The sequence below is a fragment of the Ranitomeya variabilis genome, chromosome 1, assembly GCF_051348905.1.
Source record: "Ranitomeya variabilis isolate aRanVar5 chromosome 1, aRanVar5.hap1, whole genome shotgun sequence".
In the NCBI taxonomy this organism is placed as follows: domain Eukaryota; kingdom Metazoa; phylum Chordata; class Amphibia; order Anura; family Dendrobatidae; genus Ranitomeya; species Ranitomeya variabilis.
Window position 1 is genome coordinate 1,060,290,588 of NC_135232.1, and position 16,085 is coordinate 1,060,306,672.

Consider the following 16,085-nt stretch of genomic DNA (forward strand, 5'->3'; position numbering starts at 1 on the left):
GATTGTGAGTCAGTGATAATAATGTCTATAAAGTCCTGTGGATGGTGCTATAATAAGCAAAGCATAATAAAAAAAATTAAAAAAAGCCCCTGCAGTATAATGACAGCAGGAGAACTATATTATATATAGTAGAATTGTGCAGTTTTACCACTGTATTGTTCAGTATGTTTCCACATGTGAAGGGTTCACTGGCACTACGGGTCACACCGGGGGTTTCCTCCAGGTGCCGATGTCACAGATAACACTACTGTGCATGTAACAATGTGTGAATATTATACATACATGAAAATATGAGTAAATCTAATTGAAAGGACTCGGTCAGTAGGTTTTTGTTACCTAATCTGGGGGCATCATAATGTAGAGATAAGAGGATCTGATTCCAGCAATGTGTCACTTACTGGGCTACTTGCTATAGTTTTGATATAATCACCAATTTATCAGCAGGAGACTGTCACTAGAGGACTACTAAACCTGCTGCTAAGTAGTCCTCCATATTTATCTGCTCTGTATAATTCTGTTTCCATAACTGATTGGCAGCTTTCTGCCTATGCAGTGTACACAGAGAACTGCCAATCAGTGGTGTGGGCGGAGTTACACTGAGCTCAGCTATCAGAACTGGTACATCTGCAACAGATAAAATGGGGATTTTATCAAAACTGCAGAAAGCAGTGCAGTAAGTGACACATTGCTAGAATCCGGGTCTCTTCCCCTACATCCTGCTGCTTTCAGATCGGGTAGTAAAAACATGTTGGCAGATTTACTTTAAAGGGAACCTGTCACCCCCCCAGGGCCTATTAAGGTAAATTAGCCACCTTCAGCAGCACTAAGGCTGCATTCTGTGTGGTGGCTCTTATGTTTAGTATCCCTAGGAATGCTGAAACAATGACTTTTATAAATTTCCTACCATACCTCTATTGCGTCAGGGAGGTATGATTTCTCCCTGACTCGTGTGGCTCGCAGCCGTCCATCATCCCACCGGGCGCCGCCTCCTCTGTCTTGTGCAGTCACTGGCGCCTGCGCTCTGCATTTATTTTGCTGCCCTGGAACTTGCATCAAGTGATGTATGTAGATTGCGCCTCCGCACAGCGGAGGCCCCAGATCCCACCCGCAGTGTGTTATGATGTATTCACACTGTGGGGCTGGGAATCTGGCGCTGTACGCAGGCGCAATCTACTTACATCACTTGATGTAAGTTCCAGGGCAGCACGCACGGCGCATATCCGATAAATAAATGCAGAGCGCCGGTGACTGCACAAGACAGAGAGGAGTATGCGCCCGGTGGGATGATGGCGATTGCGAGGCGGATGAGTCAGGAAGAAATCATACCTCCCTGACTCTAGAGGTATGGCGCCAAATTTTATAAAAGTCATTATTTCAGCATTCCTAGGGATACTAAACATAAGAGCCACCACACAGAATGCAGCCTTAGTGCTGCTGAAGGTGGCTCTTTTACCTTAATAGGCCCTGGGGGGGTGACAGGTTCCCTTTAAAGTATACTTCATTTGTTACGAAATGTGACTATAAAAATGCATACATTATTATATAATTAAACCTGATGATGTCGGTGTACTTGCTCTGGAAATCCTTGTTATAATGGCTGTACAATCCTTTTGAAAATTTTAACTTTATGTCCGATTGACTGCTCCTCAATGTCCCTGCTGCTGCTGAATTCTCTCACTGCTCAGTACAAGCTTCAGCCGTCAACCTGGCTGGGCGTGCACTGAATACACGTGGGCTCATGGGCTTTAGCTGGATGAGTACACCTGCCCCCTCAGGGCCATTGAGCAAAGTATGCAATGTATATTATGAAATGTAGGGATTGTTTGACCTTAAATGAAAAGCACAACGCTATTCTTCATGAAGGCATCTCCACTTAGATCTTCTGGTGCTTGCTTACAGCATGGCCAGGTCCATGCTGTGGGAGGAATCGTCGGTGATGCAGTGGCTGTCATAATGACTATTTCTAATGTTTCCTCGCCGACTTCTTTCCCCATGGGCAGAGGTACATTCTAATTTAGTGCTGTATATGAGCGTAGTCTCATGGGTTAGCTCCTCGCAGACAGGCTGATAAATCAAGCTCTGTAATGTACCAGCGGTGTTTTTCCAAGGCAAGAACTAGTGTGAAATAATAAATAATGGAAAGAGAAAATATCTGCATTGATGCTGAAATTCTGCTTTGTTTTCCAGCACTGCAAAATACAACCCGTTCACATTTCTCCCAAGATTTCTCTACTCACAGTTCAGAAGAGCAGCCAACTCGTTTTTCCTGTTCATTGCCTTGCTCCAGGTAAGCTGCATGATGTGAGCCGTCAACTGAGCGCACCGTACGCTCCCCTCTGCCTGCGTGCTGCTGCTATGGCTGTATGCTCATGCTGCATAATGTGAGCCGTCAACTGAGCGCACCGTACGCTCCCTCCTGCCTGCGTGATGCTGCTATGGCTGTGTGCGCATGCTGCATAATGTGAGCTATCAACTGAGCGCACCGTACGCTCCCTCCTGCCTGCGTGATGCTGCTATGGCTGTATGCTCATGCTGCATGATGTGAGCAGTTAACGGAGTGCACCGTACGCTCCCTCCCGCCTGCATGCTGCTTCTATGGCTGTATGCTCATGCCAGGGACTGTCCTCTAATATTCTGGAGGCACTTCTGCCCTGAAGTAGTCACCAAGAAGTCAAAGGAGTGTCTCGTCTTCATCTGTAAAGTGGCTGTATACTCTCATATCACTGGATGATGCCCTGTGCCGCCATGTGAGCCCCTTCCAGATTTCTCATTTTTCCCTTTTCATTCTTTCCTTCGTTTCTTCACTTTTTTTCCTTTCAGCCTAGCCATGTAAGGGATAGCTTTTTTTGTCATTAATTTTACGATATAATGTACTGCAAAACCGGGAAAATAATTGCAAATGAAGTGATCTGGTGAAATTAAACGCAAATCCGCCATTATTTCTTCGGTTTCATTTTTAAAAATTATTATTGAAAATAATTCAGCAGATCAGTCTGATTACAGCAATATCAAACTTTATAGAGGTTTTTTTATGGACCTAAACAATTCAATTTTTTTTGTTTGTTTGTGAGTCAATTTTTTTAAGCCAATTATTGCTTTTCTTTTTATTGTTCCGTTAAGTAACTTGTATTTGTTTTTTTTTTGTTTTTTTGTCTGTACACAATTTTGGAGTATACTACACATTTTTTGAGTGAATAGCAGCAGCCCCCAAATATGACAATTTTGGCATTTTTTTGGTTTTTAACAATATTTATTTCATGGGTTAATTCTGTATTTTCTTAGCAGATTAACAATATTTTTTCATTATTTTTAGAACTGGAAAAGAGGGCATGATTTACTTTTTTTTTTATTTTTTTAAAGTTTTGTCAGGGGACTTGAATTTGCGATTGTTGAATATGCTTCTATACTATTGCAGTTCGTAGAAGAAATGACCGCTGCTAGAAGCAAGTGCTGGTGGTATAACACAGCTCCCTAGCCCACTCAATACACCCCTCCGTACAACCTTACCAGTACATCCCATGGTGAAAAGGGATTTAAATGCGGGAAGAACGTATAATAAATATGAGCTTCCTGACAAAATGGAGTAGAGGGTTGACCCTGCCCCCGAGGGATCGCAGACTGCACTGTAAAGGCTAAAGAGACAGATGAGGGTACAAGCTTGAGCGCATGGCGGCATGGTGGTGGCAGGGATAAAATAATAATAATAATCTTTTTATATAGCGCTAACATATTCCGCAGCGCTTTACAGTTTGCACACATTATCTAAATTCCCTATCAGTATGTCTTTGGAATGTGGGAGGAAACCGGAGAACCCGGAGGAAACCCACGCAAACACGGAGAACATACAAACTCCTTGCAGATGTTGTCCTTGGTGGGATTAGAACCCAGGACCCCAGCGCTGCAATGCTAACCACTGAGCCACCGTGCTGCCGATACACCGATACTGTAGGGTGTAAGCTTTTTCTGGAGAGACGGGATGTTCCTGTTGCTTTTGAAGAATATGTAGTCTGACCGGGTGGAGTAGCGAGTTCCAAATTATGGGGCTAGTTAAGGGAGAAATATCAGTGTTGGTTATGTGAGGAGCAGACAAGAGGAGAACCCAGAATGAGAACTTGTGAGAACCAGAGATTAGGTGTGAGGAGATATGGGGAATGTCTGGCAGAGGACAGGCTGCGGGCAGCGCTCTGTTATTGTCGGGCAGCTGGACGTCGCACGTCTCCTCGCCATCGGCTGTTACCCTACAGGAGTGGAGCAGGCATTTTACCTGCAAGAGAATATCCAGCGTATCACATGCCGGCCAGCCTAGCGAGTTTGTTTTTAATATTATTTTAAGGATATTATTTAATGTCACTGAGTTGTAATCGATCACTTTGAAAACAATTAATCTTTGTGTCATGTTTCACTTTGTGATCTCCTTGGCTTGTGGCACCAGTCAGTGTTTGCTCCTTCTGCACGGACTGCTCTGTTTTGGCAAAACGCACTAACCAAACAGGTTTACCTGGTGTTTAGCTATGCAATAATCTATTTAGGTGCTTTCTCTTTTGTCAGCCTTTTCTTTGTTTGCTTATGACCTGTGTGCTTGGCAAGCGATGCCGCTACTGAGAGGCCTTCTGGGGAGAACTGGTTTGCAGGATGTAAATTACTGGTAGTCCTGTAGGGAACCAATTACCTCCAAAGCGTTATTTACCTTCACATATATGCGCTATCTGCAGGTAAATATCCTTTAAAGCCTGCCTTACTGGATCAGTGGCAACAGGGAGAAAATTAAGTTATATTTTCCCTGCAGCTGGTTGTTTCCAATCATTGATCCGATGCAGGGAGCAGTAAGTTACCACCACTCACTACAGTGATTGTACTGTACTCACTCCCCAGCGCTTGGTTGACGGCCTGCTCTGCACTCGTACACTGTACTGCAGGATAGCAGTCAGTACAGAGACTGATTACCGGATGGTCACTATGTTGTGAGTGGTGACTGTTAAACCTCCCTGCTCCGCCTTGATGACTGGAAGTGAGTGGCTGCAGGGAGAATAAAGCTTAATTTTCTCCCTAGAGCCCCCGGTTCAGTAAGCCAGCACAGCATGATTTAAACACTAGTTATCTGCAGGATTACCCCTCTATCTTCAAGTATATAGCATGTATGGTGGAGACCATTTCCCCTTATAGGGAACCTGTCACCCCCAAAATTGAAGGTGAGCTAAGCCCACCGGCATCAGGGGCTTAACTACAGCATTCTGTAATGCAGTAGATAAGCCTCCGATGTATCCTAAAAGATGAGAAAAAGAGGTTAGATTATACTCACCCAGGGGTGGTCCCGCTGCGGTCCGCGTCCGATGGGCGTCGCGGTCTGGTCCGGGGCCTCCTATCTTCATCAGATGACGTTCTCTTCTTGTCTTCACGCTGTGGCTCCGGCGCAGGCGTACTGATTTGTCCTGTTGAGGGCAGAGCAAAGTACTGCAGTGCGCAGGCGCTGGGCCTCTCTGACCTTTCCCTGAACCTGCGCACTGCAGTACTTTGCTCTGCCTCAACAGGGCAAATCAGTACGCCTGCGCCGTTGCCACAGCGTGAAGACAAGAAGAGGACGTCATCGTAAGAAGATGTGACGCCCATCGGACCGGACCGCGACGCCCATCGGACCGGGACCGCCCCTGGGTGAGTATAATCTAACCTCTTTTTCTCATCTTTCAGGACACATCCGGGGACATTCCAGATTGCTGTAGATAAGCCCCTGATGACGGTGGGCTTAGCTCACCTTCGATTTTTGGGGGTGACAGGTTCCCTTTAAGATGAATATATGCCTAAAATAGCCGTTGGCTGAATTCTTGCTCTCCTGGCAGCTTTCTTATTAACGCCACGTACACAGACATGATGGGTCTACTGAGCTTGCAGTTTATCTCCTGGGAGAACAGATTAGGCATATTGAATTCAGCATACCTGATCGGCAAATTTGGCCGACATTACCATATTCTTGCTTCTCCACTCACTTACCGTAATTGAACTTTAGCTCCTGAATGCTTTTTGTGCCCACAGTATTTTAGATCTAGCTTCTACTTCAATTTTTACTAGAGAAATTAAATTACAAAAAATGTCAGTCATTTTGGAGGCTATTGAGGACTGCCTTTGGTCACCCAGTCATAATCTGCATACCAGTGGTCATTAGTGATGAGCAAGCGTTCTTGCATAAGGTGCTCTCCGAGCATGCTCGTGTGCTAACCTAGTGTCTTCGGTGTGCTTTGAAAAATATGTTCAAATCCCCGTGCCTGCATGTCTCGCGGTTGTTAGAGAGCCTGTTTGTTAGGTAATCCCTCCATGTGTTGTGGCTGTTCGACAGCCTGTTTGTTAGACAATCCCTCCATGTCTCGCGGCTGTTAGACAGCCTGTTAGGTAATCCCTGCATGTGTTGTGGCTGTTAGACAGCCTGTTTGTTAGACAATCCCTGCATGTGTTGTGGCTGTTGAACAGCCGTGTGACATGGAGCCGCGAGGACTTGAACATATTTTTCGAGCACGCCGATGACACGCAGTTGTTACTCGAGCATTCTCAGATAACACCTTATCACAGCGCGTTGGCTCATTACTATTTGCTTCAAAACTTGCTCCATCTCCTGTCTGACTGTACAGGTCACCCTTAGTCGTGCCCTTTCCACCTGCGTGGATTAGTACTCAAGGGGAAGGTTGGAGAACCCGAGGCCTTACCTCTGGTAGGCATAGCATTCCCTCATTGGAAGTCCCCCCCCCCCCCCATTTTCGGTGACAGGGGCATATGAGCCCCAATTCTCATTTCACCCTTATATGTCTGAATATCCAACTGTGGGACATATAGGAACAATGGACATGTAACAATAAGTATGTTTATTCAAACTAGTACCCTCCTAAGGGGTGCACCATTATGCTCAATTCTATATACCGTACTTGTGCTGCAGATCCACAGAAATGTAAGAAATACACAAATCGCTCTGAATCGTTGTTGTGCCCAGCTATAACTTGTAGCACATGACAGCCCCTTACTGGAGCTCCTACGGTGATGCTATAACAGGGCCAGTGTGTAGGTTTTTCTCTTTGCTTATTGATTGGACCATTGTTAGTGTGAATAATAATGCTGTATGCCTTTATTCACACTGGGCACTTTTGTGTCAGCAACGTCCAAGGGCTTTCTGTACTCGGTAATATTCCACGTGGCGATCACTGCAGCACACAAGGATGATTTATAATAAGGGCATACAATCTTGGGCTTCTATGGAGCGATCCTTTATAGTAAAGCCGATGATGTAGTGACTGTAGCTTGCGGCTCTTTAACCTACTACACAAAGCCTAGTTTTACGCACATGCTAAGGTTTTCTAATAACGGGTGAGATGTCAAGCGGGGTTGTTATATTGGTGTGTCTTCACCAAATTTGGATGTGGAGCTAGAAAGCAATGATACGCTGTGGGTCGAGGTCTACATACCGTGATTATACAGTGGCATGTAAAAGTTAGGGCACCCCTAGTCAAAATTACTGTTGTTGTAAGAAATTAAGTACGGTAAGTTAAAGATGAAATGATCTCTAAATGGTTTTAAAGTTAAAGATGATACATTTCCGTTGTATTGTAGGAAATATATATATATATATATATATATATATATATATATATATATATATATATATATATATATATATATATATATATATATATATATATATATATATATATATATATATATATATATATATATATATATATATATCTTTTACATTTTTAAAATTACCTAAAGGAAACTGTGCCGATGCAAAAGTTTGGGCACCTTTGGAGATTTGTGTGCTCAGATAACTTTGACCAAGGTTTCACACCTTAGTTAACCTGTTAGGGTTATGGCTTGTTCACCACCATCATTAGGAAAGGCCAGGAGATGCAAATTTCCCAGCTTTATAAAAAACCCAGCCTCCTCTAACTTTGTGCCAGAAACGGCAGCCACGGGTTCTTCTAATCAATTGCCTAGCACTCTGAAAATGAAAATGGAGGAGGCACATAAAGCAGCAGAAGGTTATAAGAAAATCGCATAGCGTTTTCAAGTTGCCCTATCCTCAGTTCGAGATGTAATTAAGAAATGGCAGTTAACAGGAGGAACAGTGGAGGTCAAGATAAGGTCTGGAAGACCAAGCAAAATTTCAGTGAGAACTGCTCACAGGATTGCTACAGAGGCAAATCAGAAACCTTGCTTGACTGCAAAAGACCTTCAGAAAGATTTAGCAGACTGGAGTTGTGCTACATTGTTCTACTGTTCAGAGACACCTGCACAAATATTGCCTTATTGGAAGTCATCAGAAGAAAACCTCTCCTGCTTCATCACCATAAATTTCACCATCAGAAGTATGCAAAAGAATATTTAAACAAGCCTGATGCATTTTGGAAACAAGTGGTACAGGGAACATGTACAATCGTACAGGGATCATTTCACATCTAGAGAGAAGAAGGAATTCAATGAAATTTCAACAAATTCTTGATGCAAACAACCCCATCTGTAAAAAAGCTGAAGTTGAAAAGAGGATGTCTTGTATAAATGAATAATGATCCCAAATATACGTCAAAATCCACAATAGACAACCTCAAAAGGTGCAAGCTGAAGGTTTTACAATGGCCCTCACTGTCCCCTGATCTGAACATCATTGAAAATCTGTGGCTAGACCTCAAACTAGCAGTGAATGCAAGACGACCCAGGAATCTCATAGAACTGGAAGAATTTTTCAAGAAAGAATGGATGAAAATCTCTCAAACAAGAATTGAAAGACACTTGTGTGGCTAAAAAAAGCATTTACAAGCTGTGATACTTTCAAAGGGGATACTAACCATGCAGGGTGCCCAAAGTTTTGCATCAGCTAATTTTTCTTTTAATAATTTTAAAAATGTAAAAGATGAAAACATATTTTTTTGCCTAAAATACGAGGAAAATGTCATCTTTAACTTTAGGCCTTTTAGAGATCATTTCATCTTCAACTTTAACTGTTCACAATAACATATCTTTGAAGAAGCATCAGTGAAACGTGCGTCGGAGTGTGGGGAGACTGCGTCCAGCCACCATTCATATGTCAGCAGTGATTTCCATCCACGGGCAATATGTAGTGTTCTTAGCTTGTGAAGTGCTGACAATTTGTCTAATTCTTTTCATAGAGTGCAATCTTCTACTAGATGTTGGATTGGAGCACTATTCAGTTAGAAATAGTGTATGAAGTACACTATAGTACTAGATGTTACATCAGAGTACTATTCAGATAGAAACCGTGTATGAAGGGGAATTTTCCTCTAATTACCATTTGCTGCTATATACAGTGCCTACAAGTAGTATTCAACCCCCTGCAGATTTAGCAGGTTTACACATTTGGAATTAACTTGGCATTGTGACATTTGGACTGTAGATCAGCCTGGAAGTGTGAAATGCACTGCAGCAAAAAAGAATGTTATTTCTTTGTTTATTTTTTTTTTAAATTGTGAAAGTCTTTTCAGAGGGTCATTTATTATTCAACCCCTCAACCCACCAGAATTCTGTTTGGTTCCCCTAAAGTATTAAGAAGTAGTTCAGGCACAAAGAACAATGAGCTTCACATGTTTGGATTAATTATCTTTTTCCAGCCTTTTCTGACTATTTAAGACCCTCCCCAAACTTGTGAACAGCACTCAAACATGGTCAACATGGGAAAGACAAAGGAGCATTCCAAGGCCATCAGAGACAAGATCGTGGAGGGTCACAAGGCTGGCAAGGGGTACAAAACCCTTTCCAAGGAGTTGGGCCTACCTGTCTCCACTGTTGGGAGCATCATCCGGAAGTGGAAGGCTTATGGAACTACTGTTAGCCTTCCACGGCCTGGACAGCCTTTGAAAGTTTCCTCCCTTGCCGAGGCCAGGCTTGTCCGAAGAGTCAAGGCTAACCCAAGGACAACAAGGAAGGAGCTCCGGGAAGATCTCATGGCAGTGGGGACATTGGTTTCAGTCAATACCATAAGTAACGTACTCCACCGCAATGGTCTCCGTTCCAGACGAGCCCGTAAGGTACCTTTACTTTCAAAGCGTCATGTCAAGGCTCGTCTACAGTTTGCTCATGATCACTAGGAGGACTCTGAGACTGACTGGTTCAAGGTTCTCTGGTCTGATGAGACCAAGATCGAGATCTTTGGTGCCAACCACACACGTGACGTTTGGAGACTGGATGGCACTGCATACGATTCCAAGAATACCACCCCTACAGTCAAGCATGGTGGTGGCAGCATCATGCTGTGGGGCTGTTTCTCAGCCAAGGGGCCTGGCCATCTGGTCCGCATCCATGGGAAGATGGATAGCACGGCCTACCTGGAGATTTTGGCCAAGAACCTCCGCTCCTCTATCAAGGATCTTAAGATGGGTCGTCATTTCATCTTCCAACAAGACAACGACCCAAAGCACACAGCCAAGAAAACCAAGGCCTGGTTCAAGAGGCAAAAAATCAAGGTGTTGCAGTGGCCTAGTCAGTCTCCTGACCTTAACCCAATTGAAAACTTGTGGAAGGAGCTCAAGATTATAGTCCACATGAGACACCCAAAGAACCTAGATAACTTGGAGAAGATCTGCATGGAGGAGTGGGCCAAGATAACTCCAGAGACCTGTGCCGGCCTGATCAGGTCTTATAAAAGGCGATTATTAGCTGTAATTGCAAACAAAGGTTATTCCACAAAATATTAAACCTAGGGGTTGAAGAATAATTGACCCACACTTTTATGTTTAAAATTTATAAAAATTTAACTGAGCAACAAAACTTTTTGGTTTGTAAGATTTATGCATCTGTTAATAAATCCTGCTCTTGTTTGAAGTTTGAAGGCTCTAACTTATTTGCATCTTATTAAACCTGCTAAATCTGCAGGGGGTTGAATACTACTTTTAGGCACTGTACATGTTTCCTGTCTTATATTTATATCCTGGGCAACACCAGCAATCGGCAGACATGGGCAATTTTTTTTTTTTACCTTGACTATCAACGGTTTCACAGGCTATCAGGGACACAATGGTGTCTATCTGATCAAATTAGTATATTCATCCTAATTTTTTGAGGATTTTAATGTATTATTCTACGGTGGCTCCTATGAAATTCTATTTATTATTATTATTATTATTATTATTTATTGTTATAGCGCCATTTATTCCATGGCGCTTTACTTTTCAAAGGTTGTGAATACCCCCCATTCAATTATTTTCTATGTAGACATCATAAAACTTTATTTGAGCTGTTCCCATGCTTTGCTGATTTATCATATTCAGGTGCTTCTCACAAAATTAGAATATCATCAAAAAGTTCATTTATTTCAGAGCCCCGACCAAGTATTGAGTGCATTTACTGATCATACATTTCAGTAGGCAAACATTTCAGATTTTAAAATCATTTTTCAAGCTGGTGTTATAAAGTATTCTAATTTACTGAGATAATGACTTTTGGGTTTTCATTGGCTGTAAGCCATAATCATCAACATTAACAGAAATAAACACTTGAAATAGATCACTCTGTAATGACTATATAATGAGTTTCACTTTTTGTATCGATGAACTGAAAAATTAACTTTTTGATGATATTCTAATTAGTGAGAAGCACTTGTATGTTACTGACTTGGTGTTTATTGTGTTTTTGTGTTTTTTGCTGCTGCTTTGTAATGATCTGGATACATATTTGGATGGTTTGGGCAATAACATTAGTTTTCCAGAGATGTTATGGGAATAGAGTTCTGGGAGCTGTCCAGCTGCTGAATTTTCTTTTCTTCTTTTCTTTGGATAGAATTCCTTTAGTTTTGGTGGACTTAAAGACCACCTATCACCAGTCTGGGGCTGCCCTTTTTATTTAAGAAAATAGTGGTTAATTCCAGAATGGTGATTTTTCTAATTATCACCGATTAACAAAACTGGTCACTAGTGGGTCTAATTTCTCCCTAAAAGTCCTGACCTTCTAGTGACAGTTGGGCTTGATCTTCTGGATTGTGAGATTCCAGCGTGTAGGGCCGGATATCTCCTGTGTTATCCTAAGGTCTCACACTTTGCACTAACCCAGCTGTGCCGCATCCTTTACGAAGCGCTTAGAGGTGCTGTCAGGTCTAAAATGAAAAGTCAAAATAGAAAAAATGGTCTGCACTGAAAATTTAAAGGAGAGGTGCAGGAGTGGGTCGTGGTCCCACTGCATACAGGAAGGAACATCCGCTGGACTCTCGGGCTGTGTGCACACTGTGTGTTTTTGATGTGTTTTTTTCCGCGTGGAAATGGGCCAAAAAATGCTATGGAATCCTTATGCAAGCTAATTCAATGACAATCCAGAAGTGCCCCACTTACACATACCAAAGCTCGCAAAATCAACAGACAGCCCTGGCACACCAGCCTGACCAAAGAACTGTGGCGAGCTTCCAGGGCTGCTGAGCGCAGATGGAAAAAATCCCACTCCAACAACCACTTAATCGCATTCAAACAGTCCCTCACTACTTTCAAGACCGCCCTCGCCACAGCTAAACAAACCTACTTCTCATCTCTCATATCCTCCCTGTCTCACAACCCTAAACAGTTATTCAACACCTTCAATTCTCTCCTCCGTCCCCCAGCACCTCCTCCCTCCTCACTTATCTCTGCTGAAGACTTTGCCTCATTCTTCAAGCAGAAGATTGATAACATCAGAGACAGTTTTGGTCAACAAGCTCCAGAGCCCTTCCTCCCAACCCCTACCCTCCACCTCCAAAACCAACTACTCCACCATTACAGCAGATCAACTCGCCACTCTACTCTCAAGATCGCATCTCACCACCTGTGCACTTGACCCGCTCCCATCCCACCTCATCCCAAACCTCACCACAATCTTCATCCCAACCCTAACCCATCTCTTCAACCTATCACTAACAACTAGTGTTTTCCCCTCAAGCTTTAAACATGCCTCCATCACACCTATCCTCAAAAAGCCCTCTCTTGACCCATCCTCTGTATCTAGCTATCGCCCTATATCACTTCTCCCCTATGCCTCAAAACTACTGGAACAACACGTCTACCTTGAACTGTCCTCCCATCTCTCTTCTTGCTCCCTCTTTGACCGCTTACAATCTGGCTTCCGGTCACACCATTCCACTGAAACTGCGCTAACTAAGGTCACCAATGACCTCTTAACCGCCAAGAGCAAGCGACACTACTCTGTTCTCCTCCTCCTCGACCTGTCGGCTGCCTTTGACACAATGGACCATTCCCTATTATTACAGACCCTCTCATCCCTTGGCATCACAGACTTGGCCCTATCCTGGATCTCATCATACCTTACAGACCGGACATTCAGCGTCTCCCACTCACACACCACCTCCTCACCTCGCCCCCTATCTGTCGGAGTCCCACAAGGTTCAGTCCTTGGGCCCCTGCTCTTCTCCATTTACACCTTTGGCCTGGGACAGCTCATAGAATCTCATGGCTTACAGTATCCCCTCTATGCTGAAGACACACAGATCTACATCTCTGGACCAGATATCACCTCCCTACTAACCAGAATCACTCAATGTCTGTCCACTATTTCATCCTTCTTCTCCGCTAAATTTCTGAAACTTAACATGGACAAAACAGAATTCATCATCTTTCCCCCATCTCACGTGACCCCCCCCCCCCCCCCAACGAACCTAACCATTACAGTAAATGGCTGCCCACTCTCCCCAGTCCCACAAGCTCGCTGCCTCGGGGTTATCCTTGATGCTGATCTCTCCTTCAAACCACATATCTAAGCCCTTTCCACTTCCTGCCGACTTCAACTCAAAAATATTGCACGAAACCGTTCATTCCTCAACCAAGAATCTGCAAAAACCCTAGTCCATGCCCTCATCATCTCTCGCCTTGACTACTGCAACCTCCTGCTCTGTGGCCTCCCCTCAAACACTCTCGCCCCCCTCCAATCTATTCTAAACTCTGCTGCCCGACTAATCCACCTGTCCCCCCGCTATTCTCCGGCCTCTCCCCTCTGTCAATCCCTTCACTGGCTCCCCATTGCCCAGAGACTCCAGTACAAAACCCTAACCATGACGTACAAAGCCATCCACAACCTGTCTCCTCCTTACATCTGTGACCTCATCTCCCGGTACTTTCCTACACGCAACCTCCGATCCTCACAAGATCTCCTTCTCTACTCCCCTCTTATCTCCTCTTCCCACAATCATATACAAGATTTCTCTCGCGTATCACCCCTACTCTGGAACCCTCTACCACAACACATCAGACTCTCGCCCACCATCGAAACCTTCAAAAAGAATCTGAATACTCACCTCTTCCGACAAGCCTACAACCTGCAGTAACCACCGATCGACCAAACCGCTGCATGACCAGCTCTACCCTCACCTACTGTATTCTCACCCATCCCTTGTAGATTGTGAGCCCTCGCGGGCAGGGTCCTCTCTCCTACTGTACCAGTTATGACTTGTATTGTTCAAGATTATTGTACTTGTTTTTATTATGTATACCCCTCCTCACTTGTAAAGCGCCATGGAATAAATGGCGCTATAACAATAAATAAATAATAATAAATAATAAGTGTTGTGCACATGATCAGTAAATTTCCTGAGTATTTGCAGTGCGTTTTTTTTTTTTTTATGCAGCTTGTCAATTCTTTGTGCGTTTCTGCACCCATTGACTTCAATTGAGTCCGTGAAATCCATAGCAAAAAAGCAGGTATAAAAGTGTTTAATCCAATACCTATCATTGTTTAAAAAAAGAAAAGATGAACGTAAGAGGAAAAAAATCAATAAGCTCAACGTAAACTCTTAATATTTTAGTTAAAATATACGGTACCTTTTATTGCAATTAATTAAAATTCATCAAATTACCAAACGTGAACACCGCACCATCACCAAACCAATTAAGAGAATACCACAGGGAGGTGCCTGATCCTATAATGGACTGAGCCTCCCTACCTACCAGCGGAGGCTGGCACCCTAAAAACCTGCGCAATGGCGCCCCCGCTCATTGACGGCTCTCCCTATAAGGCCCTATTGATGAATGGGGAGTGAAATGATGTACTGTAATATATAAATGTTTTGGTATCAATAAATTAATATAGTCAAAGAATGTATTTCTTGTTCATGCTTAAATAAGAAAAGAAGCAGTAGAAAAGAGCTATCCCTAGATATCAATAATCCTTTCTTGCGCTCTTTCTGCCCGACTGCGGGAGTTGGCACCCTGGAACCTAAAAGCTGGTGTCCCCGCTACTTCAGGGATATACCGTATATACTCGAGTATAAGCTGAGATTTTCAGCCCAAATTTTTGGGCTGAAAATGCCCCTCTCGGCTTATACTCGAGTCATGATCGGCGGTGGGGTCGGCGGATGAGGGGGAGAGGGGACTGTCGCATACTCACCTAGTCCCGGCTCTCCTGGCGCTCCCCCTGCCCGTCCCACTGTCTTCGGTGCCGCAGCTCGTCCCCTGTTCAGCGGTCACGTGGGACCGCTCATTAAAGTTATGAATATGGACTCCACCCCCATAGGGGTGGAGCCGCATATTCATTTCTCTAATGAGCGGTAACGGTGACCGCTGACAGAGGAAGAGGCTGCGGCACCCGGAGACCAGCTGTCCGGGATAAGGAGCCAGGGACGCCGGGAGCAGGTAAGTATGTCAGTTACCTGTCCCTGTTCCACACGCCGGGCGCCGCTCCGTCTTCCCGTCCTCTTGCTCTGACTGTTCAGGTCAGAGGGCGCGATGACGTACTAGTGTGCGCGCCGCCCTCTGCCTGAACAGTCAGTGCGGAGAGGCGCCGAGACGGGACGCTGAGGAGCTGCGGGCAGCAAGAGAGGTGAGTATGTCATTTTTTCTTTTTATTGCAGCAGTAGCATTATATATTGTACAGATTTATATGGAGCATCTATGGGGCAATACTGAACGGTGCAGAGCATTATATATGGCACAGCTTTCTGTGGAGCATCTATGGGGCCATACTGAATGGTGCAGAGCATTATATATGGCACAGCTTTCTATGGAGCATCTATGGGGCCATACTGAACGGTGCAGAGCATTATATATGGCACAGCTTTGTATGGAGCATCTATGGGGCTATACTGAACGGTGCAGAGCATTATATATGGGGCACAGCTTTCTATGGCA

At 44.0% G+C, this 16,085-nt stretch overlaps 1 protein-coding gene across 4 annotated transcripts in view; it reads left to right on the top strand.

Annotated features, from left to right (window-relative positions):
* The window catches only part of ATP8A1 (ATPase phospholipid transporting 8A1), a 263,767-nt gene that overhangs the window by 38,681 nt on the left and 209,001 nt on the right, over nt 1-16,085 (top strand). For all 4 annotated transcript variants that reach the window (XM_077279834.1, XM_077279833.1, XM_077279835.1 and 1 more), the window contains exon 4: nt 2,188-2,287. In XM_077279834.1, the coding sequence (XP_077135949.1) occupies nt 2,188-2,287 (100 nt within the window). The remainder of the gene's footprint in view (nt 1-2,187; nt 2,288-16,085) is intronic.